This window comes from Eriocheir sinensis, chromosome 59 (genome assembly GCF_024679095.1).
Source record: "Eriocheir sinensis breed Jianghai 21 chromosome 59, ASM2467909v1, whole genome shotgun sequence".
Lineage (NCBI taxonomy): Eukaryota > Metazoa > Arthropoda > Malacostraca > Decapoda > Varunidae > Eriocheir > Eriocheir sinensis.
The window spans coordinates 335,001-362,500 of NC_066567.1; the positions used below are offsets into that span (position 1 = coordinate 335,001).

The window sequence follows — 27,500 nt, forward strand, 5'->3', positions numbered from 1 at the left end:
TGTTAGGGAATGATTAGGAAGGGAAGGGAAGAAAGGGGAAAGGAAGGAGGTAGAAAGGAAAGGAAGGGAAGGGAAGTGAAGTCAGGAGAAGGGAATGGAAGGGAAAGGATGGGAAGGGAAGAAAGGGGAAAGGAAGGGAAGGGAAGTCAGGAGAAGGGAAGGGAAGGGAAAGGATGGGAAGGGGAAGGATGGGAAGGGAAGAAAGGGGAAAGGAAGGGAAGGGAAGTCAGGAGAAGGGAAGGGAAGGGAAGGGAGAGAAAGGAAAGGATGGGAAAGGAAGGAAGGGGATGGAAAGGAAAGGAAGGGAAGTGAAGTGAAGGAGGAGAGGGAATGAAGGGAAGGAGGAAGAGGAAGAAGAGAGAGAGAGAGAGAGAGAGAGAGAGAGAGAGAGAGAGAGAGAGAGAGAGAGAGAGAGAGAGAGAGAGAGAGAAACTAAACCCCAGCACAGAGGCAACTTGGCAACACTGTCTTGGGCTGGGAGGGCAGACACACATTTGACAAGGCTTTCACGGGCGTTCAGGGCATTCCCAGACCTATCTTTATGACCATAGCGTTAGTTTGACCCTTCCTCTTTACCCTGAACCTAAAAAAATCATGTAGGAGAACCCGATTGACCTCCTTTTTGACCTTTGGAAATAGTTGATGTGGGAGGGTGAGCTGTATGAGAATGGACAGGACAGGGACTAGGACCTCTCAGCCCCTCAGTGTGCTATTGATTGTCGTGGGGGGTGGATGTGTGTGTCTGTGCTCCCATGTCCCTCCTCCCAGCCTGCCTGAGTGGCCTAGTAGGGGATCAGACGCCCTTTTAGCATGAGTCAGCCGTTCCTTTGGGTAGAGGTGCCAGCTAAAAGGTGTAGGAGTGCCGCATTATCCGTGAAAAGCCTCCTTTGGCAACGGTTTTCGATCCTTAGGTGAGGGAGGTTTGGATCCTATTTGTAAAGGGTTTGGATCCTCTGTGTGTGGGGTTTGAATCCTATTTGTGAGGGGGCTGGATTCAATGTGTTAGGGGGCTGGATTCTATGTGTGAGGGGTCTGGATTCTGTGTGGGGGGTCGGGATTCTGTGTGTAAGGGTTCTTGATCCTATGTATGAGGGATTTGGATTCTATGTATTAGGGTCTTTTATCTCTCTGTCTCTCCCTTCCTTTCCTTTATCTCCTCTGTCTCTCCCTTCCTTTATTCCTTTTCCCTTCCCCTTCTCTTTCCTTTCCCTTCCCTTCCCTTCCCTTTCTTTCCCTTCCCTTCTCTCTCTCTCTCTCTCTCTCTCTCTCTCTCTCTCTCATAAGGAAGAAGTTGTGTCATGTTCTGTTATAATCTGTCTCTAAGAGTGTGTGTGTGTGTGTGTGTGTGTGTGTGTGTGTGTGTTCACAGCTGTATGGAACACCTGTGCATAATACTTTCATGGTTCACTTGAGTTCACACACACACACACACACATGATTATATGTTTAAATTCGAAATATGACGGACATTATTCCATCTGTGTGTGTGTGTGTGTGTGTGTGTGTGTTAGGACAGTTAGGTTATAAATGGTACTGAATTCTCTCTCTCTCTCTCTCTCTCTCTCTCTCTCTCTCTCTCTCTCTCTCTCTCTCTCTCTCTCTCTCTCTCTCTCTCTCTCATGTGGCGTTTCTTTCACAGGGCGCCAGTCGACAGGTCACAGCGGCTTCCAAGAGAGCGCTCTCGTAAACGCTAAGGTTCCGCCCTCCTTCTCCTCCTACCCTCGTAAACAAAGGAAACTCTGCCCCACACTTTACTAGGAGCGCAAGACTGATAGAACTTGCCCCAGCACACCTAACCTAACCTATCCTGAGCAATAGAGTTCGCTCTTTCTAACTCATTGGTTGTCTTGACGTTGATTCATCTGAGAAATACGTGCTTTGAAATTCGTAAACACTTTAACATGAGCGAAAGACTGATAGAACTTACCCCAGCACACCTGACTTTAGCGATATAGTCCACTCCTTCTAACTTATTGGTTGTACGGTACGGTTATACGATCTTTGAAATTCATAAACAAAGGAAACTGCCCCACACATTACTAGGAGCGAAAGACTAATAGAACTTACCCCAGCAAGCTTAACCTAACCTAACCTTACTTAAGCAATAGAGTTCACTTATCAGTCTCATCAATCGAAGCTGTCGTGTGTGATTCCTTGGTTGTGTTGACGTTGATTCGGTTAAGAAATACGTACTTGAAAATTCGTAAAGCTTAAACAGTCACCCGAGCACACCTAACCTATCCTAACCTACCCTAAGCAATAGAGTCGCTCCTTCTAACTCGTCTATCGTAGCTGTCGTATGTGAATCCTTGGTTGTGTTTACGTTGATTCAGTTAAGAAATACGTACTTGAAAATTTTTAATGTATAAGCAGTCACCCTTGCAGGCCTAACCTATCCTAACCTATCCTAAGCAATAGAGTCGCTCTTTTCTAACTCGTCTATCGTAGCTGTCGTATGTGATTCCTTGGTTGCGTTGACGTTGATTCGGTTAAGAAATACGTACTTGAAAATTTGTAATGTATAAGCAGTCACCCGTGCACACCTAACCTGTCCTAAGCAATAGAGTCGCTCCTTCTAACTCGTCTATCGTAGCTGTCGTATGTGATTCCTTGGTTGCGTTGACGTTGATTCAGTAAAGAAATACGTACTTTGAAATTCGTAATGCTTGATCAGTCACCCCATCAGGCCTAACCTATCCTAAGCAATAGAGTCGCTCCTTCTAACTCGTCTATCGTAGCTGTCGTATGTGATTCCTTGGTTGTGTTGACGTTGATTCGGTTAAGAAATACGTACTTGAAAATTTGTAATGTATAAGCAGTCACCCCATCAGGCCTAACCTATCCTAAGCAATAGAGTCGCTCCTTCTAACTCGTCTATCGTAGCTGTCGTATGTGATTCCTCGGTTGCGTTGACGTTGATTCGGTTAAGAAATACGTACTTGAAAATTTGTAATGTATAAGCAGTCACCCCTGCACGCCTAACCTATCCTAAGCAATAGAGTCGCTCCTTCTAACTCGTCTATCGTAGCTGTCGTATGTGACTCCTTGGTTGCGTTGACGTCGATTCGGTTAAGAAATACGTACTTGAAAATTTGCAATGTATAAGCAGTCACCCCAGCAGGCCTAACCTATCCTAAGCAATAGAGTCGCTCCTTCTAACTCGTCTATCGTAGCTGTCGTATGTGATTCCTTGGTTGCGTTGACGTCGATTCGGTTAAGAAATACGTACTTGAAAATTTGCAATGTATAAGCAGTCACCCCTGCACACCTAACCTATCCTAAGCAATAGAGTCGCTCCTTCTAACTCGTCTATCGTAGCTGTCGTATGTGATTCCTTGGTTGTGTTGACGCCGATTCACCTCAGAAATATGTACTCTGAAAATCGTAATCCTTAAGTTGTTAGATAATGTGAAGTTAACGAGGGAGAGAGACTCGTTAACCTGTGATCCTTTTTACCTGCACCATTTTGTCTGAGAAATACGCTCTTGCAAACTTGTATTGTTAGATTGTTGTTCTTTATCGTATACATAACCTGTGGGACGGAACACCTCGCCAGTTCTCGAGTGACGGTTCCCTCGTATTATCCGGCCATTCGTATGTGATGCTTCTGTTTACGTAGTACATTAACACGGTAAAGCTTTTGTTCCACGAGTTATGAATCAGTAGAGTGAGTGAGTAATACGAGCTGGCTGATGGGGACTTGCATGGGCTTCAAATCCTTCAACCCAGGGCAGGAATACAGCCACTCACCCCTCCCTTACCTTCCCTCCCTCTCCCCTTTATAACATACACGGTAAAGCTTTTGTCCCACGAGTTATGAATCAGTAGAGTGAGTAATACGAGCTGGCTGATGGGGACTTGCTTAGGCTTCAAATCCTTCAACCCAGGGCAGAAATACAGCCACTCACCCCTCCCTTACCTTCCCTCCCTCTCCCCTTTATAACATACACGGTAAAGCTTTTGTCCCACGAGTTATGAATCAGTAGAGTGAGTGAGAAATACGAGTTGGCTGATGGAGACTTGCTTAGGCTTCAAATCCTTCAACCCAGGGCAGGAATACAGCCACTCACCCCTCCCTTACCTTCCCTCCTTCTCCCTTTTATAACATGCCAGGCTTCACCGTACATAGATAAACAAGAGGTATTCAGTGATGCTTCAATCTGTCGTGTGAGCTCTGAAAATAAGCGATTGGGAAGCGTCATGTTATAATAGAGGCAGTGCGGTAGTGAATCTCATCTCGTAGACGGCAAAAGCAGTGATGTACATGCTCTTACGTGCCACCGAGACCAAGAACGAACGGTGATTGAGACACGCAAGACTGACCCTACGATTGGAAAGACCCAGACATTGAGGAGGCATTCATAAGACATTCACAAGCAGTTACAAGTGAAGGAAAGGCAAGGCAACGAAATCTCAATGAATACGTAAGAATGGGAGGTGATTGATAGACGTAACTCCGACCCTTCGATTGGAAAGACCAGGAGATTAGTAAGGCAATCGTAAGAGATTCGTAAGAGCGTCATAAGTGAAGGAACTTGGAATTCACACGCAGATAAGCAGTTTAATGGAAGGGAAAGCTATGAAATCTGTGAATACGTAAGAGAAAGACTGAGACATTTGTAAGACACTCATAAGAGCGTCATAAGTGAAAGAACTGGGAACTCACATGCACATAAGCAGTTTAATGGAAGGGAAAGCTATGAAATCTGTGAATACGTAAGAGGAAGACTGAGACATTCGTAAGACACTCGTAAGACATTTGTAAGACCGTCATAATAAAAGAACTGGGAATTCGCGTGCACATAAGCATTCTAATGGAAGGGAAAGCTATGAAATCTGTGAATACGTAAGAATGATGGTTGATTAGAAAAAACGAGGCATTGGTAAGACACTCGTAAGTCATTTGTAAGACCGTCATAAGTGAAGGAACAGGGAAGTCACATACACATAAGCAGTCTAATGGAAGGGAAAGCTATGAAATCTGTGAATACGTAAGAATGGAAGATGATCGATTAAAAAGACCGAGACATTCGTGAGACACTCGTAAGACATTTGTAAGACAGTTATAAGTGAAGGACGAGGAAATCCACACTCATACTCAGTCTAGTCGAAGGAAAAGCGACAAAATCTTCCCCAATACGTAAACCAAAAGAAAGCCAAGACAGAACCATCATGGCACGCACTCGTAAAGCGCCGAAGATGCCGAGACTTGTGCGCGGCCGGACCCCTTGACGACGGCCGCCCACGAGCATCAATCTCCGTCCCCTTGTCAGAATATCGTCCGCTGTCGCCTACTCTTCCGCTCTTCTCTCTGCTGATGCTGCAAAAATGTGGTCGTATTTTGGAAGCAAGCAGAGGAGGCCAAGCGCTTCCTCTGTCATGGATTATATACGACGGATCAGAGTGTGGTAAGACCGAGCGAGTGTTTGTTTACGTAAGACCCTGCCACCAACACCACCACTCTCTCTATCTCTCTCTCTCTGTCTCCCTCTCTCTCATGCAGTATTGTCCCGGTAATCCTGCTGTCAGTAAGTTTCGTGGCACCATCAAAAATTTTTCAACCCTTAGGGCGCCTGTCTTCTATGGGGTCTCAGGGTCAGTGCCGGTCGCCGCAGATATGTATTAACCGAGTATCCGAGGCATTGACGAAGGAATTTATATGATCGAAAGAAATTGGCGTCGCCGAGATGTGTCGGAAACCATGAGACATTTCGTGTTTCCATCTTGTTACTTTCGAGCGATTCGGGACCATATTGTTACTCTCTCTCTCTCTCTCTGTCTCCCTCTCTCAATCTGTTTTGCTTTATCTCTCTCTCTCAGTTTAACATAACAGAACCCTAAGCCTTTTTTCCTGCCTGTAACTCTTGTTGTATTCAGTGTTTCCAGTTCTGTATTTTCTTTCAAGCTCTGTGTCTGGTTATCAGTCTGAGGCCGTGTGGTGACCCTCTATTTAAAGACCTGACTGGGGGAGGAAGTACAAAGCTATCTTATCCAGAAGTTTGTTACTATTAAGTCCATATTCCTAGCATTGCAGGGCTCACACGCCCACATTGATCAGGCTTTGGTAGATGTAGTGTTAGTGGGTGAGCCTAGGGATAGTTTGACAAGGCTTTAAGATGGGAGAAAGGTGGAGAGGTGGAAATAGGAAATGGAAGGTATATAAGACGGGAAGGCATCAGGCTGTACCCGGGGCTGTAAAGGGAGTGTCTTTGTCCACTAAATGTGGACCTTGGTGGCCACTTGAAGAGCGGCAGGGGAAGGGAGACAAATCAGCCTGGGTTGAGGATGTTGACATTCTGGGGCATCTTCCTGATGGCAGAACAAAACACTGGGACTTTCCTCACAGTGTTTTGTTTTGACTTGCTCAGAAAGTGGACCTTTTGGCAGAGGTCATCTGATCCCACAACCTCCCTGGGTTCTGCCGTGGGCATAGGGAGTTAGGGGAGGAAGAAATGTTTTGTGGGAGCAAAATACAAAAATTATTGAACGTAAGAAAATAAATTGTTGGGTTCGTAATTCAAGACATTCGTGGACTTTATTAAATTCCATTTACACTTAATTGATGTTCGTTAAATAGAGGGTTGGCTGCAACATTACCATTATTATTATTATTTTTATTATTATTATCATTATTATTATTATTATTATTATTATTATTATTATTATTATTATTATTATTATTTATTACTTATTTGTTGTTGTTGTTGTTGTTGTTGTTGTAGTTTGATCTAGATGTAAATTAACCCAGCCAAGTGACAGCTGGTGTGCACTTTATTGGTGGACGTACTCATGCTGTGTGTGTGTGTGTGTGTGTGTGTGTGTGTGTGTGTGTGTGTGTGTGTGTGTGTGTGTGTGAAATGTTACTCCCTTCCCTTTCTCTCCTTCCTTCCTTTCTCCCTTCCTTTTCCTTCACTCCTTTCCTCCTATTTTCCTTTCCTTCCTACCCTCCTCCTCCTCTCCCTCTCCCTTCCTCTAAAGTCTAAATCATAAATTAACAAATATATAATACCATTGCACTGTCTACACTGTCAACACTCCTTAACTGTCTACACTCCTTAACTGTCTACAGTCTCACTGTCTGTTAAGTACACTGTCTGCACCAACCCACAGACCTCTTAAGCCATCCACAAAGGCTTCAGGTCATGATAGCAATGTCTGAATGGATGGAGACAGCACCAGCTTATGTAGTACTAATATTTCTTGTTCTTCTTCTTATTATTACTATCATTATTATTGTGTTGTGTATGTTGAAGTAGTAGTGTTGTTGCAAGCTCTGGTAGTGTTGTGGCTTGTGTTGCACCTGTGGCATTGAATGGAAGCTTTCTATCATGTAATATTAGTGGCTTGTCATGCAATTTTGTGTCCTAAGGAATTATCATGTGAGAGTTGAGTTTTCCTGAACATATATTTTACTTAGGTTAGGTTAAGTTAGGCAGATCTTTACATATACTGTTTTTATAGGGGTTACTACTACTACTACTACTATTAATACTCTAACTAATCTCCTCCTCCTCTTACTACTACTACTACTACTACTGCTATGAATTTTCCATGTAGTCAAATCCATCCTTAAGGGGGTCATCTTTGTCCATGAGATTATCTGTTTACATAAGTGCCAATTTCTCTTTCCTTTCTCACCCTCCTCCTCCTACTACAAATTTTCCATGTAGTCAAATCCATCCTTAAGGGGGTCATCTTTGTCCATGAGATTATCTGTTTACATAAGCACCAATTTCTCTCTCCTTTCTCACCCTCCTCCTCCTACTACTACAAATTTTCCAGAGGGTTAAATCCATCCTTAAGGGGGTCATCTTTGTCCATGAGATTATCTGTTTACATAAGCACCAATTTCTCTTTCCTTTCTCACCCTCCTCCTCCTACTACTACAAATTTTCCAGAGGGTTAAATCCATCCTTAAGGGGGTCATCTTTGTCCATGAGATTATCTGTTTACATAAGCACCAATTTCTCTTTCCTTTCTCACCCTCCTCCTCCTACTACTACAAATTTTCCAGAGGGTCAAATCCATCCTTAAGGGGGTCATCTTTGTCCATGAGATTATCTGTTTACATAAGTGCCAATTTCTCTTTCCTTTCTCACCCTCCTCCTCCTCCTACTACAAATTTTTCAGGGGGTCAAATCCATCCTTAAGGGGGTCATCTTTGTCCATGAGATTATCTGTTTACATAAGTGCCAATTTCTCTTTCCTTTCTCACCCTCCTCCTCCTACTACAAATTTTCCAGAGGGTCAAATCCATCCTTAAGGGGGTCATCTTTGTCCATGAGATTATCTGTTTACGCAAGTCCCAACGTCCTTCCTTTCCCTTCCTCTTGGCATAACTGTTCCGCCTCCTAACTGTCACATCGTATCTCCTCTCCCGGCAGTGGTCCGCGTCTCTTCGAGGATGCCGTCGAGTCGATTCCTGGCGGCGGAGGGCGGAACGCGTCGTCGGATGTTGTGACGAGTCCGAGCGATTCGTACGGCGATGCAGCCAGCCACCACAGCCCCCTACTGGAGCCTTCATTGACTGACGCGAGAGGTAACGGACAGGAGAGTGAAAGAATAAGAATGAGAGAATTAGAAAGAAAGAATAGGAATGAGAAGGAGCCACTAGAGGTAAGGGACAGGAGATTGGAAGAATGATAATAGAAGAATGAGAGAATAAGGAAGAAGAAGAATGAGATAGAGTGAAAAAAGGTGAGTGTCCAAGGTCTGTCTTTTTCTCTTTCTTTCTTTTCCTCCCTCTCTATCTCTCCCTCCCTCTCCTTTCCTCCCTCTCCCACTCTCCTCATCCTCTCTCTCCCTCTTTCTCTTTCTCTTGTCCTGTTGCTTTAATTAACATAGAGAGAGAGAGAGAGAGAGAGAGAGAGAGAGAGAGAGAGAGAGAGAGAGAGAGAGAGAGAGAGACCCACACATTATATACCAACAGAGTCATAATTTCTTATCTTTTAATCAATCCCTTCTCTTTATCTCGTCACAGATGGGTCCAATGAAGGCTTGGACTCGACTTCCCCTGCCAAGCCCTCCTCCCGCACTACCTCTGCCTCCTCCCCTTCCAAGGCCTCAGGTAAGGGTGCCAGACTCTATAGTGAAAGAAGATTGACAAGATTGTGTTTGTGTTGGCTTCATGAGACAGAGATTGGGATACAAGGTAAAAAAAGTACCCCTGGAAATGCTCACGCCCCCACGAAAGCCTTGTCAAATACGTGTTCTTGGGAGTCAAAATGTTCAAGGATATGACTTCCACGTGTTGACAGATGGCCGGGTGGATGACCTGCAGCCCTTCTTCACCAGCGGAGTGCCTCGCAGCTTGGTGGATTATGACCGGATGTACGATGAGGATGACGACCAGGAGCTGGGGTCCATGGAGGGGCACGGCTCCATCATCCACCACCTACTGTCTCAGGTGGGTGAACAGCATCCAGAAGAACATCCATTAGAAGATTCATAGGAACATAAGGGGTCTGCAAGAGGAGGTATAACAGAGAGAGAGAGAGAGAGAGAGAGAGAGAGAGAGAGAGAGAGAGAGAGAGAGAGAGAGAGAGAGAGAGAGAGAGAATATGGGAGAAAAACATAGGAGCAAAAAAGGGATGGGAAGGGAGAGAAGGGGAGGAAAGGAGAGAGAGAGGGAGGAAAGGAAAGGGAGGAAGGGAGGAATATATTGAGTTGCTGTGAGAGAGAGAGAGAGAGAGAGAGAGAGAGAGAGAGAGAGAGAGAGAGAGAGAGAGAGAGAGAGAGAGAGAGAATTATATATATGTGTTCTTAAACTTTATATACTACTACTACCACTACTACTACTACTACTACTACTACTACTACTACTACTACTACTATTACTACTACCACCACTACTACTACTACTACTACCACCACTGCCCCACCAATCCATCCATCCATCCATCCATCCATCCGTTCGTTTTCCAGGTCAAGATCGGAATGGACTTGACGAAGGTTGTTCTTCCGACCTTCATCCTGGAGAGGCGATCGCTGCTTGAGATGTACGCAGACTTCTTCGCCCACCCCGACCTTTTCTGCAGGTGAGTGTCTGTGTGTCGTCCTGAGGAAGCTCGTTGGAGTGACGGATTAGTGCTTGTTAAGTTGGGTATACCTAATGGAGTTTGATCCTTCTATCCATCAATTTGTGCGTGTGTGTGTGTGTATGTGTGTTTGTCTATATCTAACGTAACCATTTCATTTCTCTCGTCCATCCTTCTATTTCCTCTTCCAACACCTTCCTGATTGACTCTTCCACCAACAGAGAGAGAGGGAGAGAGAGAGAGAGAAATTGACACCTTGCTATCCCTGGTTACAAGTTCGTTCCATCCTTCTGTCAATCAATTTCCTCATCTTCCATTTCGTTTCTCTCCTCCCTCCTCCTCTTTCCTCCTCCAACACCTTCCTCAATGTCTCCCTTCCACCAACAGAGAGAGAGAGAGTGAGAGAGAGAGAGAGAGAAATTGACCCCTTCCTAGACCTGGTTACAAGTTCGATCCATCCTTCTATCGATCAATTTCCTCCTTCATTCCATTTTTCTCCCCCCTCCTATTTCCTCCTCCAACACTTTCCTTATTGCCTCTCCTTCACCGACAAAGAGAGAGAGAGAGAGAGAGAGAGAGAGAGAGAGAGAGAAATTAACACCTTGCTATACCTGGTTACAAGTTCGTTCACCCACCTGTTTGATCTCCTTTTCCTTCACCCGTCTTTCCCTCCCTTACTTCCTTCCTCCACATCCCTTCCTTCCTCTGTCTTACTTAATCTCCCTCTCCTTCCTTCCTTTGTTTCATTCACCTTCAATAAAAACAAGTCTAAATCTGTCTATCTATATATCAGTATCTTTTTTTATCCTCTCCTTCATATTTCTCTCATTCTTCCTTATCTTCCTTTCTTCATCGGGTCACTCTTCTGTCTTTTCCCGCAGTATCCCGGACATGACCACCCCCCAGGATCGTATGGTACAGGTCGTCAAGTGGTACGTCTCTGCCTTCCACGCTGGTCGCAAGAGTGAGGTCGCCAAGAAGCCGTACAACCCTATTTTGGGCGAGGTCTTCAGGTGGGTCAAAAGAGCTATACAGGGTCTCAATCCACCTGGTTCTCTGTCTGGTGTTAGTGTGCTCCATCCTGCCCCGGTAAAGGTTCCAATTCCACCTCTCCACCTGGTTCTCTGTCTGGTGTTAGTGTGCTGTATCCTGCCCCCATTCCTTCAGCCATTCACTCTTTTTGCCTCATTTAACTGAAGATCACTTATTTATTATTTTTACGTAACCTGCCTGGGCAATATGTCATCTACTTATCCTTCCTCCCTCGGCAGATGTTACTGGGACGTGCCAGGCAGCTCGTCGGAAGGGGACCTGGTTCTCGATGGTCCAATCCCCTGGGCCACCACCAACCACCTCTGTTTCGTGGCGGAGCAGGTCTCGCACCACCCGCCAATCTCCGCCTTCTACGCGGAACACAAGTCAAAACGCATCTCATTCTGCGGACACATCTGGACCAAGTCAAAGTTCCTGGGGCTGTCGATATGCGTCAACAACATCGGGCAGGGCTGCGTCTCTCTCCTGGACCATGACGAGGAGTATATTCTCAACTTCCCGAGCGGTTACGGCAGGTCAGTCCTCAGCCTTGCACCGACATGTCACAGATAATATATTGACACAGGTTGTAGGGTCATAATCTTAAGCATCTTACCTCGTTTTTGGCCTATAGAAGTGGTTGAAGTGAGTCTGTAGCGTTTAAGAATACCAACATTAGTACTGTCATCCCCCTCTTCTCCCTTCCTTCCTTCTATCTCCAGTTTATAAGGAGGAGGGTATCAGGGCACCTCTCCTGAATTTGACCTATCTTTCGGCCACTCCTCTTGACTCTTTGTAGGAGCAGTGAGTAGCAGGCTTTTTCTTTTTTTTTTTTTTCATTATTGTTTCCTTATTTTGCCCTTGAACTGTTTCCTCTACTGTAAAAAAAAAATGAAAAAAAAAAAAAAATGCATAAGAAGTCTGTCTGTATTTCCTCCTTCAACTGTACCTCCTTTCTTTCTCTTCCCCTCTTCCTGTCCTCTTTCTGTATTTCCTCCTCCTCCTTTTCTATCCCCATTATCTCTGTTCTCACCACCACCGCAATGCCAACAGGTCCATTCTGACGGTGCCGTGGGTGGAGTTGGGCGGCACTTGTCAGATCACATGCAACAAGACTGGCTACAGCGCTAACGTGGAGTTCCTGACCAAGGTGAGTGGGACTGGATGCTGCGTTTCTGCCCTGGATTCGGTTAATGGCATGTGTGGGGATTTGGAAGGCTTGCTGGAACACACACACACACACACACACACACACACACACACGCAGACATCATCCATTTCTATTTATTTCAGCCATTCTACGGAGGGAAGAAGCATCGAATATCAGCGGAAGTCTTCAGTCCGGGAGAACGGAAGCCTTTCTTGACAGTGGACGGAGAGTGGAACGGAGCGATGGTGTCACGGAGCAGAGACTCGGTGAGGGGTGGACTCCTCTCTCTCTCTAGTTCCTGTTTTCACTTTCTTTTCTTACCTTGTCTGAAATTCTTGGTCTTCTATCTCCTTTTCTCTCTCTGTTTTCCTCCTCTCTTATTTTCTCCTCTTCTTTGTCTCTCTCCATTTTCCTCTCTTTATCTACCTTTGTTTTCTTTCTCTCACGTCTCTCTTTCCTTATCTTTTCTGCATCTCTTTGGTCTCTATCTTGTGGGGGTCAAACACACCTTGCTTCATCTCACCCTCCCTGCCTCAGTCTCCTTCCCTTTAACCTTAGAATAGCATGTCTTCCCTTGTCTTATATGCTGGTAGGGGCCTTATCTCACCCTCCCTCCCTTAGTCTCCTTCCCATTAACCTTAGAATAGCCTGGTTTCCCTTGTCTTATATGCCGGCAGGGACCAAACCCAAGGAGGACATTAATGAAAGTATAAATATGAAATCAAGTGTTTATTTTTAGCCTTAGATTACATGTTAGCAAGCAAGGGAACAAAAGGAATTTTATGTATTACGAAACCCGAGTGTTGAGTGTTGTTTCTCCCAGCAGCAGGATGCCGTTCCCTTCGTGGACACCCAGGGCATGGCCACTGTCAAGAAGAACGTCAAGCCCATCGCAGAGCAGACCGTCAACGAGTCCAGGTTCATGTGGAAGGAAGTGACGGCAGGACTTAAGTGAGGGAACCGTTATGCACTTAATACTAACAATAATAATAATGATATATATATATACCTCTTATGTATGAATATATCTAGAGAGAGGGAGTGTGTGTGTGTGTGTGTGTGTATATCGAACATAGCATAAACAACTACTACCTACAATAATAATAATAATGACATATATATATCTATCTAGACAAGAGAGAGAGAGTGTGTGTGTGTGTTTGTCTATATATCGAACGTAACAATCTTTTAAACTATTAAATCGCCTAATAATAATAAAAAATAATAAATTCTGTCCACTCTTATGCCATATGGAAAGGGAAAATAATAACAGATGATTTTGCTAGTAATTTTAAAGGTGTGTGCAAGCTTAGGACACCAATGAAACGCATCCCACTGTTTCAGATTCAACCAGATCGACGAGGCAACCAATGCCAAGTACGCCCTGGAGCAGAAGCAGCGCGAGGAGGCAAAGTATCGCAAGGAGAACGGCCTGGAGTGGGAGACCAAGCTGTTTGACCTGGTGGCTGACAACTGGGTGTACCGAGAGCCCCTACTCAAGCGATTCAGTCAGCGGTACAACTGATGCAGAGTCCCTAGGGAGCATTTGATAGGGACTGGCATGCAGGGATTTGATTTTCTCGTGCCCGGAGTCAAGGCGAGGGTCGGGAGGTTCGTAAGGAAGGATTTGATAGGGATGGTCTTGCGAGGGGTTGATTTTCTCGTACCCGGAGTTGAGGCGAGGATTGGAAGGTTTGTAGGGGAGCATTTGATAGGGATAAGCTCACAGGGCTTTGATTTTCTTGTACCAGGAGTCGAGGGGGGAGTCGGAAGTCTCGTAAAGTCACACATGCTATTCCAGACACACTCCATTGCAGCGAAGCGAAAGAACTTTGCTTACGGCAGCTCTGAGCGGAGACATTGGTGGTCCTTAAGGCTGTACTCTGTCCTGTTCTCCTGACATGTTTTCCACCCTCAAGGGGATGAAGAATGTAATCAAATATTTGTCCAAGATGTTGTAACTGATTCATGATTACGTAGCAGCTCTCGGCGATAATGAGAAGGAAACGTGATCTGAGTTGGAGGATGTTCAGGGAATGTCTTAACTATTGTACAGACAGAAACCATAATATAAACATGCACACACAGACATTTCCGAGTGCGTCATAAAAAGTGTTATGGGTTTGAAGTTTACGGAATGTCTATAAAATGTCTGAATATGAGAATTACTGATTGACAAGTGAGGCAGCTGACTACACCATGCCATCGCGAGAGAGCTAAAGGAATGAAACTACGGACGCTGGAATTACTGATTGACAAGTTAGGCAGCTGATTAAATTATGCTGTGACGAGAGAGCTAGACGAATCAAACTAAGGAGAGCATTCTGCCTGAGTCCTCGTGATGGAGTGTGACTGGGATAGCACGTGGAGGCTTTACAAACACACTAGACTCCTCAGTTAAGTGTTACACATGCACACTAGTCTAGCAAATCAGAGTGAGCAGTGTAGTTGCACAAGTCTGGGTAGTCATAATAGGAGGTTTCTGATCATCTATGCAAGAACTATTACTGTATCTATTGGGCTTGAGTATGTCTGTATGGAGATTGGATTCTGTCACTGGGCTAGTCGTCTTATGGGATCAAATTGTATCATAGGGTTTAATCTGTTTATTGCATAGGAACGCTGGGAGTTTTAAGCAGGGGTGTGGAGGCAATGTTGGTAAAGAGAGAGAGGGAACAAAAATTAGAGTTTGAGAGACAGAAAGAAAGAAAGAGTTAGTGAGAGAGGTAAAGAAAGTGAGTGTGAGAGAGAGAAAGAAAGGATGAGAGTGAGTTAGAGAAAGAGAAAGGAAGTTAAAATGTGAGAGAGAGAAAGAAAGAGAACATTACTGAGAAAGAGAGAAAAAGTTTACAGTTTGAGAGAGAAAACTATCGACTCCAACTCCTTTACGATACGTGCGATGATGTGTGGCTGGCTGTGGTGTGGTGTGGTGTGACTTCCCTACCACACTGTACTGTAAAAGAGAGGGAAGAAGGAGGAGGAGGAGGAGGGTGAAATCATAATCAGAATAGGGAGTCACAACCTTTAAATTCCCTGGTCGTAGTTGGAGTCAAAATTTCTTATACCTGCCTCCACATCCCTGATTTTAAGCCACGTGTCCTGCCGGTGAGCTGATCGGTGACGCGGTCGGTGTGCATACGCTAAGGCCAGTCCGTTACCAGTACCAAAGTCTACCGAGTATATCATCCGCAGGTGCTGTTCATAATCTTCGCATTTGTCTTCGGAACGGCGTAACACAATGTCCATAATAGTAATAACCATAGTAGCATGTAATGTAATACTCGCCGTTATTACATCAGACAAAACCTCACTCTGTCATGGATGGAGTAAGGCTAAAACACACACACACACACACACATACACACCGAAAGATCAGTTACGCTGCACAAGGTTATCGAAGAAAGCGAGTTATTTTAAACCGAGGACAGGTATGAAGAGATTTAATAGTAATAATAATAATGGTAATAATTGTAATATATAATAATTGAATGGTATCGGAAGGCTTAACTGTTCTCATAATATACAGACCACATTATTGATGAAAGTTTCTGGCATGTCTGTTGCTCCTGGACTGTTAAATGCCCCTCCAACAGTGAGAGAAAAAAAAGAGTTAGTGTGAAAAGGGAAGAAAGTAAGTTAGTGAGAGAAGGAAAGAAAGGATGAGAGAGAGAGTTTGAATGTGAGAATCTTGCCTCATATCAGCTGCTAGAATGCCCATATTCCAAGCTCTCCCATATGCCAAAATGTCAAGTCTTCAGTCAATGGCAGTTTCGCATTCTCTTGCGCTCTCATTGAATTATACAACTCACTCACCAATTACTTTTTCCTGTGTCATATTTTCAAGATAGAGCAATTTAACATGTCCAATACAGAAGATAGAGAAGTTTAACATGTTGGATACAGCTAACTCGTACAAGTGGTTTATAGAAATTTAACATGTCCAATACAGAAGATAGAGAAGTTTAACATGTTGGATACAGCTAACTCGTACAAGTGGTTTATAGAAATTTAACATGTCCAATACAGAAGACAGAGAAGTTTAACATGTTAGATACAGCTAACTCGTACAAGTGGTTTATAGAAAGCTCATAGGCAGCGGTGTCTGGCTGATTTTTATTACTTCTGGAGGGAATGGCCGAGGCAGGGAGGGCTTGTAGTATGGGCGCAGGACCCTGGAATGTCTGCAGAGATCATGGCAATAGAGAGAGAAGCAATAACTAGACAATAACTGCTATAAAATGGCGCACTTACTCGTGTTAAAGTCGATCTTGCACTGAAGTTGACCCCTTATAATAGATTCAGTGGAGAATTTAACCTGTATGCTCGTAATAGTGGTAGCAGTAGTGGTAGCGGTAGTAGTAGTAGTGATAGTAATAGAAGTAGTTGTAGTAGTAGTAGTGGTAGTTATAGTACTAGTAAGTGAATGGGCTGTATAGTAAACCCCTAGAAAAGTATTATCCATGCCTAACATTCTAAATTTGTGCTACATTAAAAAATATATTCGACTTTTCCATGAGCTGGTGCGTTGAGTGTTCGGGGCTTATTCAAGGTGTCCAGGGCAGGGTTTGGCACGGTAGGGAGCAGCGATGACTGGTCTGAAGTAACAAAGCCTGTTGGTGGGTCTGCATTTAAGAACATTACTGCATTTATTATCATTACGACACAGGGGTAATTGGGTCGGTGCTCAGTTGAGGTTATGGTCCAGTAGCGCTCAGTCACGGCGTTCATTTCGTAATTTTTCGTTTGTTCTACTTGGCAATATCAAACAAAATATATAGTGCATGTTACGTAGTGAGTATAGAGAGATTACATCTTGTTTTGATTATTCTACACGCATAGGCCATTTGCATATTATTATTATTGTTCCTTTATTTTAAGTCATAGCCTGCTGTACGTCATGTCAGCCTTACGTCATGCAGTAGCCCACGCCAGACAGCTAAGGACCAGCACCCTGTTGTAACATATATATACACCCTATACACACCTTGTAATATATATCTACCATGCCTGAACAAATTATAATCTTATGCGTGTTGTTTAGGGTGATTACGAGGTGTTTCGTCATCACAAAGTATAGGAACACACACTTTGCAGCCACCATAACCAACATGTGGAAGAATTAAACTTGTCAAGGCATGGTATATACATTACAAGGTGTGTGTATATAGAGTGTGGTATATATGGTACATGTAATACAATGTGGTGCTGGCCCAGATCAAGTCTTGGTCATCTGCTGTACATGGTTAGTCAAGCGAAGACTCAGCAGAGGTAGGTTAATCTTTCAAGCAAGCACATCACCTTACTCAGCCTCTACATGGTGCTGCTGTTACACCATGGGATGTGTGTGTATAGTGAGGTACATGCACACTAGTTTTATGGCAAGTTTTATTGATTTTAAGTCATTTTAAAGCATTAGGTTCGGGACAGTCACGGCCAATGGGACCTATTGATGACGTAGGGAAGGCTATGACTGTGTACTCTTTCAGAATTTTCTTTGTGTGCTTGTATGTGTGTGAGAGAGAGAAAGAGTGGAAGTGTCAGATTGAAGTGCTGTTATGTGAAAAGGAAGAAAGAATGGAAGGAAGGAGAAACAAATGACAAAGAGTGTGTGTGTGTGTGTGTGTGTGTGTGTGTGTGTGTGTACACCTTTATGTAGTGTGTTATTACATACATTTGTTACATAGATTGATGTTGTTTGATTTCGCATGTAACTTGTTATGACGACAATAATTATATACAATATTTATTTTGAAATAAATTAAATATTATAAAACCTGACGGCTTGTTTGTTTACATTTTCTAGAGTTGAGTAGAATCATAGGTTAAGAGGAAGGATTTGAGGAGTGACGCACAACACAAGTGACATTTTACGGTGACGGAATAGCAACGGCAGTTTGTATATTACGTTTTTTTATATTTTTTTAAAAAATTTTTATAGCAAGATATTCCAAGGGCTGAGAAAATATATACAAATAACTGTCGATGGAATGAAACTGACTGAATCACTTGAGAAACATTATTTAACATGTAATTGTCTGTTTTCGTAGTGGGAGATATTCCTGAAAAATAAATACACAGGTCTGTTGATGGAATGAAACTGACTGGATCACTTGAGAAACATTATTGAACATGTAATTGTCTGTTTTCGTAGTGGGAGATATTCCTGAAAAATAAATACACAGATCTGTTGATGTAATGAAACTGACTGGATCACTTGAGAAACATTATTGAACACGTAATTGTTTGTTTTCATAGTGAGAGATATTCAGAGGGCTGAAAAAATATATATAAATAACTGCTGATGGACTGAAATGGACTGGCTCACTTAAGAAACATTATTGAATATGGAATTAATATTTTTTTGTTGGATAACAAAGAGCACAAGTTTCGTTACGGGCGGCACTGTTAGTTTTAAGGCACCAAAGTCACTCCCTTGACCAAAGCAGCGAGCCAGCTACTTTATGCTTAGCTCTGTAAACTTACTCTCTTCTCTGCACCTCATGTTGACCTAAGCTATATATTATCATAAGCTGTAGTTACTCTCAATCTGTGTGACCTTCCCTCTCGTTCTTACACATTGATGTACGCACTGGAGACGCTTGTGGAAGAGTCGATCTTACGTAAGAATATAGGAGTCTGCAAGAGGCTGGTTGGTCTATACGTGGCAGTTCCTATAAGCCTAACCCAGCCTAACCTCACTATCCATGAACTTATCCAACCCCTTCTTGAATGTGTCTATGGTATTGGCACCCACAACATGACTGCCAAGCCTGTTTCTGTACGTCTAACCCCACCTAACCTCACTATCCATGAACTTATCCAACCCCTTCTTGAATGTGTCTATGGTACTGGCACCCACAACATGACTGCCAAGCCTGTTCCTGTATGCCTAACCCTGCCTAACCTCACTATCCATGAATTTATCCAACCCCTTCTTGAATGTGTCTATGGTACAGGCACCCACAACATGACTGCCAAGCCTGTTCCTGTATGCCTAACCCTGCCTAACCTCACTATCCATGAATTTATCCAGCCACTATCCAAGAATTTATCCATTATCCCCCTTGAATGTGTGAATGGTACAGGCACCACACAACATGACCTGCCCAAACATGTCTGTATGCCTAACCTCACTATCCATGAATTTATCCAACCTCTTCTTGAATGTCTCTATGGTACTGGCACCCACAACATGACTGCCAAGCCTGTTCCTGTATGCCTAACCTCACTATCCATGAATTTATCCAACCTCTTCTTGAATGTCTCTATGGTATTGGCACTCACAACATGACTGCCAAGCCTGTTCCTGTATGCCTAACCTCACTATCCATGAATTTATCCAACCTCTTCTTGAATGTCTCTATGGTATTGGGACTCACCACATGACTGCCAAACTTGTTCCTGTACACCTAACCCTGCCTAACCTCACTATCCATGAATTTATCCAACCTATTCTTGAATGTATCTATGGTATTGGCACTCACAACATGACTGCCAAACTTGTTCCTGTATGCCTAACCCCACTATCCATGAATTTATCCAACCTCTTCTTGAATGTCTATGGCATTGGCACTCACCACATGACTGCCAGGCCTGTTCCACTTATCCACACCTCTATTGATTGACCTGTCACCCATCACCCACCAAGGCTATGATAATTATGTAGTAGTAGTTATAGTAGAAGTAGTAACTAAAATATTCATGTCTGTGTAAAACTATCTCTAAATTTCTCCTTTTGAAATTCATTCAATGCTTAATGGATATCTCGACTCTTCTACAAGCGTGTCCAGTGTTTGTTGATTTTGTACATAGCTCGATAGCGTTGTTATGGCCGTGTAAATGTGTGTAAATGACGTACATAATGGTCTCGTGTAAATAGGGTTGCAAGTTCAATGATTTAAATACTATATACGGTAGTGTTTGGTAAGTTAGCGTAACAAGAAATTATATGATTAAGTAATGGGGTATTGTTATTATTATTATTATTATTATTATTATTATTATTATTATTATTATCATTGCCTATATTCTTAAACGTATCAAAAAACAGTCCATGGAAAGCCTAGTAACTTCTACGAGAGGCTTTTCCAACTGACTCTCTCCCATTACTACTATTTCCCAATACCATAGAGAAGACTGATTGGATTTTCATGGGTGACTTTCCTATAGCTGCAAAAGCCGTGTAAAACTATCACTGGCATCACAAAACAGTCCATGAGAATCCCAGCAACTTCTACATATGAGAGAGGCTTTTGAAATGAGTGAACTGGGGCGCTGATATGTTTAAAGATACGGGCTTACGAGTGATGCTTCCCGGAATGTACGTACGAGAGGTGGCGGTGTCGTAAGTAAGTTCGGCTGAAGAATGTTGTTACGACTGTGTTACGTTCGGTTGTACGTAAACGCCTCAAATTATGTGGCTCTCGAGGGAAGGAAATTACTGTGGAGAATTAGGGAGAGGTATGAAATTGAAGAGAAGGAGGAGGAGGAGGAGGAGATGATGATTAAGGAGGACAGGAAGAGGAGGAGGAGGAGGAAACAGAACAAGATGAAAAACAGGAGAGTAGGAATTATATGAAAAAGAAGAGGAGAGGAAGAATAAAAAGGAAGGAGGAGGAGGGGATGATGATGAAGAAGAAGGGGGGTAGGAAGAGGAAGAGGAGGAGGAAGAAACAGAACAAGATGAAAAACAGGAGAGAAGGAATAATAAGAAAAATAAGAAGAGGAGATGGAGAGGGAGACTAACAAGCAAGAAGCAGAGGAAAGAGACAATTTGGCTGCTAATATGGAAGGCGTGTGCAAGCTTATGACATCAATAAGTAAATAATAAATAAATTCTACGTCCGCGGGAAAGGGAAGCGACATCATATTTATTCTTATTATTATTTTCTGTGATACCTACGAGTGCACCCAGCTTTGCCTTACTAGAGATAAACCATTGTGATTCTTACTGTCCGAGAATTATCAATAAAGTTATACGGAAACCCAATTACCGACGTGTGATTCTTTCTTGGTTGATAGAATACCTCCTTGACCTCACTAAATTTTGCTGTCTCTCTCTTTCTACATATTAACCCCTTGACTGTGGATTTCCTACCAGAAGACCTCACCAAGCTACAGGAATGGAACAAAAAGTGGCCGCTACAATTCAATGAAGAAAAATGTAATGTCCTGTACCTTGGGAGGGGATATCCCGCACACCAATACCACATGGGAAACACTCCACTATCCACCACAAAGGCAGAGCAAGACTATATAAGAACATAAGAACATAAGGAGTCTACAAGAGAGAGGGTAGGGTAGGCCTGAGAGAGGCATCCTTTGACCCTAAGCTCCAGTGTATCTAACCCCACCTAATATCGCTGTCCATGAATTTATCTAGTCTCTACTGTTGAAAAATAAAAAGTGAAAAGAGTGCACCAGACAAGAGAAAACGGAATCACAGGTTAGGTACTGCAAGCCTCTAATACGTGTTGTAAAGTATTTGCCAGGGATGTAGTGACCAAATATTCATGCAGCCACACTATCCACTACCCGTGTAATGGCCGAGGGACTGATCCTCTCAGCTAGCTGTCGGCCCAAACCCTGACTCATTTGGTTGGGGTGAGTCCTTCAAATCCTCCTCGTAATAAAATGACCCACCAAAAACAAGTGGTAGAGCTTCCTTACTAATGAGACTTTCTATACAAAATAGTGGTCATTCTTTGTTGATTTGTACCATAAAGTGCTGGCTGCCATGTGTTTGAAGATACCCTAAGCTTAACCTCAAAATAATAATAATAATAATGATAATGCTTGATGGTTTATTGTATAAGTTAAAAAGTATACATGAAAAATACATTAGAATGGTATCTTAGCTTAATAATCAGACATTTAGAGTAACATATTATTTCTAGGGTAAGTATAGCCTACAATTGACTTGAAACAAAGGACCAAGCAACAAGACATCACTATGACAATCTCTTTTGATACACTGAACACAATTTTTAAACATGCTACTCAAAAAATAAATTACCCTCCCTACTTTTCTCTTACTCCCTCCCTTACACTTCCTCTCCCTTACTTGGCTGCCCTCCCTGTGTCCCTGTGCCCCCGTGTCCTTCAGAACGTATGTGTCCAGAGAGCCAGCCTGTCCTAACCCCATGTGTCCAATCAGCTGATCAGATGAAGGCGTGGAGGCTGGCAGCACGAGATCAGTTTTGCCATACACTTATCTCTCTCTACCTGTCTCTGTTTCTCTACACTTTCTCTGCTCTACAACGTTCTCTTCTCCCTCTTATCTTTCTCTTCACTAGATCAGATGAAGGCGTGGAGGCTGGCAACACGAGATCAGTTTTGCCATACACTTATCTCTCTCTACCTGTCTCTGTTTCTCTACACTTTCTCTGCTCTACAACGTTCTCTTCTCCCTCTTATCTTTCTCTTCACTAGATCAGATGAAGGCGTGGAGGCTGGCGGGGAGATATCAGCTATCCCGGACAATGATCTTGCTCTACCTGTCTCTATTTCTCTACAACACTCTCTTCTTCCTCATATCTCTCTCTACACTAGGACCAGGGAGCACACCGGGTGAGTACAGGTGAAGCGGCGCCCTCCGTGGCATCACAGGTGACAGGTGACAGGGGCGGGGCAGCACACCTGGCGGGGCTTGGCGGGATGCTCACGTGCGGCGCTGAAGTCACTCTGCAAGGAGATCAACACGTGGAGGTGAATCCGTTTTTTAAGGTCTTTACGGGTTATTTTGCCTTACACAACCTTATATTATTTGACTTTATTACTTCAGGGACAAGGGAAGGGAAGGGAAGGACCTTTGCAGTAATATATAAAGCAAAAAGATCACTTGTAAGGAGAAAGACGTAGAGATGAATCAGTTTTAAGGTCTTTACGGGTTATTTTACTTTATGCAACCTTACAATGTTTGACCTTATTACTTCAGGGACAAGGGAGCAAGGGAAGGGTAGGGAAGGAGATCGCTTGTATGGAGAAAGACGTGGAAATGAACCAATTTTAAGATCTTGACGGTGACAGACTGTGAAAGATGGCCAACTTACTGATATATAAGCAATTTTAAGGTCTGCTGTATTATATAAAGCAAAGCGATCACTTGAAAGGAGAAATACGTGGAGAAGAATCAGTTTAAGGGTCTGGCGGGCTGTGATGTATGGAGCAGTCACAGCCTCCGTCTCCACAATTGTTTCTCCATGTACTGCGGGAGCCCCGAGTTTAAATGTCCCCGTCAGCTGTTTAGCGGGAGTGAAGGAGGTGAGGGAGAAGGGAGATGAATATGACAGGAATAACAAGATTGGGAGGGATAGTAAATGGAGTAATATGTGTTTGTAATAAGATAATTAATACGGCAATGAGGTAATGGAGTGAAAATATAATAGGAGTAGATAACAGATATGATCGAGTAAGTAATAAATAAGATAAGGAAAGTAACATTGAGTAATAAGAGTAACATTGAAAGTATTCGTAATATTAAAGTTGTCATCAGGGCGTGAATGTTTAACTGTCTGTCTGTGTGTCTGTCTGCGTGTTTGTCTGTATGTATGTATGTAAGTCTGTATGTGTGTATGGGCGTTGGGTGCCATGTAGTTGAGCTTGTGTGTGTGTGTGTGTGTGTGTGTGTGTGTGTGTGTGAAATCTATACAGGCCATCTCACTCACACACACACACACACACACACACACACACACACACACACACACACACACACACACGCAAGCTTTGTGTGAGTGCTTCGCCGTTAAGAGAAGGAGGGAGGGGTCGGTTCTCCCCCCTCCAAAGCCACCATCCCCCCCCCCCCCCCCGATCCCCCGATCCCCCTACGCGCGTATTGACGCCTGAGTGCCGAGTGCCAGGCGTGGCTGGACGACGGTGCCACCTCTCTCGGGTGCCGCAACATACACACACACACACACACACACACACACACACACACACACACACACACACACACACACACACAAGGAAGACTGGAATGAAATATAAGGAAATCAATAAGAGGGTTTAATAGGCCTAGGAAATGCAGCCTCTCTCTCTGCTCTAACATTTCTCTTTCTTGTTATTTCTAAAGCCTTTCAATCCTTTCTTCTTCATTCTAATTCTATCTTTCTTTTTCTTCTCTTCCTCCTGTCTTTATCACCATATGCTTGTCTGTTTGCTATATTCGTCCTTCCTGCTCCTGTCACTCTTAATGTCTGTCTGTTTCTTCTACTTCTTCCCTTTTCATCATCCGTTTCCGTCCCTGCTCTTCTGGTATCCGTTTCACTATCCATTTCTGTCTGTACTTTCGCATCTCTCCGTCTCTTACGCTGTTCTCAATCTGTCTCCGCCCAAGGCAATTCTGCAGCTTTCGCACGCGTTATCATGGGCGGGTGGGCGTGAAGATAAGTGTGCGGGAGGGCGTATGAACAAATGGCAACTGTGGAAGGCGGGAGAGAGAGGGCGGGAGGGAGTGCCAGTGGCTTGGGATTCGCAGACACTTCGGTTCTCGCATCAACAAGAGGTCAACCAGGTTACATTACTGATTTCGTGACGCCCAGAGTACAGAGGAAAGGTCATACTACCATCGGAGTCAGAAAAGTACCCTAGGATATGCCCACAAGCCTCAGGAAAGCTTCAAACACTTACGGTTCTCGCATCAACAAGAGAGGTCAACCATGCAGGCTACAATACCGTTTTTCGTGACGCCCAGAGTAGGAAAGGTCAAACTACCATCGGAGTCAGAAAACTACCCTAGGATATGACCACAAGCCCCGGGAAAGCCTTTGGAATGTGTGTCTTTAAGCCTGAAGTGCGAGAACACGGTTACAATATTGCTTTCTGACGCCCAGAGTACACAGGAAAGGTCAAACTACCACCAGGGTCAGAAAACTACCCTAGGATATGACCACAAGCCCCTGGAAAGCCTTTGGAATATATGTGTTGTAAGCCCGAAGTGTGCGAGAACACGGTGCCTGCGGGGTTGGGTGGCAGCCTGGCTGGCCCTAGCGGGAAGTTCAGATACCCGCACTCCCGCAGTTCTGAGTTGGCAGGCCGCGGCGCGTAGCTCAGTGAGGCGCGGAGCTAGCATCGGTGTGTACCTCATACGCTACGCTCGCTATATACGCCGACGAGACCACCCCCTGTGTGTATGTGTTTGTGTCTGTGTCTGTGTGTGTGTCTGTCTGTCTCTGTGTGTGTGTCTGTGTGTGTGGGTGGGTGTGACAAACATACACATATACGCTATACATTACACGGAAATTTGAAAGCGCGTGCGATTGATTGCGTGCGTTGATTGCGTGCGTACATTTAGTGCAGCCCCGTACACACACACAAACACACACACACACACACACTGAAAAACTGTTCCTGAATTACTGAGTATCGCGTGTAACTGCTTGTGTTTTGAGTGCAGGACCTTCTACGCACACGCACACACACACACACACACACACACACACACACACACACACACACACACACACGCGGAAAAGAGACCTCAAATCATCGACTCTGAATAACTAAAACATCGCGTGCTTTTGCGTGTTTTGCGTGCAGGCCATTATAGAGGCACAGTTTTGCGTGTGAGCGAGTGCGTGCGAGAGGGAGTGCCAACCTGAACAATGGCGGAGGTGCCGAGTGCAAGCGAGGCGGTGGGACAACAGGCACTTAAAGATGTACAGGGAGTGCCAAGCCAAGCACAGCAAATGGCCCCCAAGAATGGACAAGGTAGGTGCCAACGTGACCTCAAGAGTGCCACTGTTAACTACATATGTATATACAGTGGCACTCACACCTATACTCTTTACCTCTAGTCTTTCCTATACTAACAGGGCCATTTCTACTACTACTACTACTACTACTACTACTACCACTACTACTACCACTACTACTACTACTACTACTACTACTACTACTACTACTACTACTACTACTGCAACTGCGTCTTCTTTCCCACAGCTCTAAGATCCATTTCCTCTGAACTATGATACCGATCGTGTGTGTGTGTGTGTGTGTGTGTGTGTGTCATGCTGTATTCGTGAGTAGAACATTAATTAGAGTAAAAACTTAAGGAAGGAAGGAAGGAAGGAAGGAAGGAAGGATGGAAGGAAGGAAGGAAGGATGGAAGGAAGGAAGGAAGGAAGGAAGGGAATTGGAAGGGAAGGGAGAAGCGAGAATTAGTAAAAGAGGTGGAGGAAGGGAAGGGAAGGGAAAAAGGTAAGCGATAATGGGAAGGGAAGGGAAGGGAAGGGAAGGGAAGGGAAGAAGGTAAGCGATAATGGGAAGGGAAGGGAAGGGAAGGGAAAGGAAGGGAAGGAAAGGGAACAGAAAGGGAAGGGAAGGGAAGAAGGTAAGCGATAATGGGAAGGGAAGGGAACGGAAGGGAAGGGAAGAAGGTAAGCGATAATGGGAAGGGAAGGGAACGGAAGGAAGGAAGAAGGTAAGGATAATGGGAAGGAAGGAACGGAAGGGAAGGAAAGGAAGGAAGGAAGGAACGGAAGGAAGGAAGAAGGTAAGCGATAATGGGAAGGGAAGGGAAGGGAAAGGAAGGGAAGGGAACGGAAGGGAAGAAGGTAAGCGATAATGGGAAGGGAAGGTAAGGAAAGGGAAGGGAAGGGAAGAAGGTAAGCGATAATGGGAAGGGAAGGAAAGGGAACGGAAGGGAAGGAAAGGGAAGTGATAATGGGAAGGGAAGGGAAAGGAAGGGAAGGAAAGGGAACGGAAGGGAAGGGAAGGTAAGGAAAGGGAACGGAAGGGAAGGGAAGGGAAAGGATAATGGGAAGGGATGGGAAGGGAAGGAAAGGGGACGGAAGGGAAAGGGAAGGGAACGGAAGGGAGATAACGTAAGAAGGGGAAGAAGAAATGAAGGGGAGCATATGTATGAGGGGGGCCCTTCCTCTCTCTCTCTCTCTCTCTCTAAATACTCCTCCTCTTCCTCCTCCTCCTACTACTACTACTAACAACAAAAATATTAGACGAATAAAAATGAATTATGAAAGTTTTATCTATATGCAATGTTCTCTCTCTCTTCTCTCTCTCTACCTCCTCCTCCTCCTCCTACTACTACTACTAACAACAAAAATATTAGACGAATAAAATGAATTATGAAAGTTTTATCTATATCTCTCTCTCTGCATCTAATCTTGACCACACAGTACTGAGTGTTTAGAGAGAAGGAACGGAGAGAGAGAGAGAGAGAGAGAGAGAGAGAGAGAGAGAGAGAGAGAGAGAGAGAGAGAGAGAGAGAGAGAGAGAGAGAGAGAGAGAGAGAGAGAGAGAGATAGAGAGAGAGAGAG

The 27,500-nt window shown here is 44.1% G+C and overlaps 1 protein-coding gene and 3 long non-coding RNA genes across 8 annotated transcripts in view; 1 reads left to right on the forward strand and 3 right to left on the reverse strand.

Annotated features, from left to right (window-relative positions):
- Positions 1-705: 705 nt before the first annotated feature.
- LOC126985228 (oxysterol-binding protein-related protein 9-like) lies at positions 706-17,997 on the forward strand. Of its 3 annotated transcripts, XM_050839844.1 has the most exons (12): positions 724-785; positions 4,114-5,408; positions 8,385-8,539; positions 8,981-9,067; positions 9,258-9,406; positions 9,925-10,037; positions 10,919-11,050; positions 11,309-11,605; positions 12,123-12,219; positions 12,363-12,485; positions 13,043-13,170; positions 13,564-17,997. In XM_050839844.1, the coding sequence occupies exons 2-12, from the start codon at positions 5,329-5,331 to the stop codon at positions 13,742-13,744; spliced, it is 1,542 nt and encodes a 513-aa protein (XP_050695801.1). In that variant the 5' UTR covers positions 724-785; positions 4,114-5,328; the 3' UTR covers positions 13,745-17,997. The 3 variants fall into 3 exon arrangements, with proteins under 3 accessions (XP_050695799.1, XP_050695800.1, XP_050695801.1); XM_050839842.1 differs by lacking the exon at positions 4,114-5,408 and having other exon boundaries at positions 706-911; XM_050839843.1 differs by lacking the exon at positions 4,114-5,408 and having other exon boundaries at positions 708-911; positions 13,046-13,170.
- Positions 1,539-2,692, reverse strand: LOC126985229 (uncharacterized). The gene is made up of 2 exons (XR_007738402.1): positions 2,544-2,692; positions 1,539-2,397 (listed from the first exon to the last, which is right to left on the reverse strand). It is a non-coding gene; the product is annotated as an uncharacterized LOC126985229 (long non-coding RNA).
- Positions 17,998-18,148: 151 nt separating the features above from the next.
- Positions 18,149-21,470, reverse strand: LOC126985230 (uncharacterized). 3 transcript variants are annotated; one of them, XR_007738403.1, is made up of 2 exons: positions 19,539-21,470; positions 18,149-19,228 (listed from the first exon to the last, which is right to left on the reverse strand). It is a non-coding gene; the product is annotated as an uncharacterized LOC126985230 (long non-coding RNA). The 3 variants fall into 3 exon arrangements; XR_007738405.1 differs by having other exon boundaries at positions 19,444-21,470; XR_007738404.1 differs by having other exon boundaries at positions 19,349-21,470.
- Positions 21,471-22,008: 538 nt separating this feature from the next.
- The window catches only part of LOC126985231 (uncharacterized), a 16,201-nt gene continuing 10,709 nt past the window's right edge, over positions 22,009-27,500 (reverse strand). The window contains exon 2 of the long non-coding RNA XR_007738406.1: positions 22,009-22,902. This is a non-coding gene — a long non-coding RNA (uncharacterized LOC126985231). The remainder of the gene's footprint in view (positions 22,903-27,500) is intronic.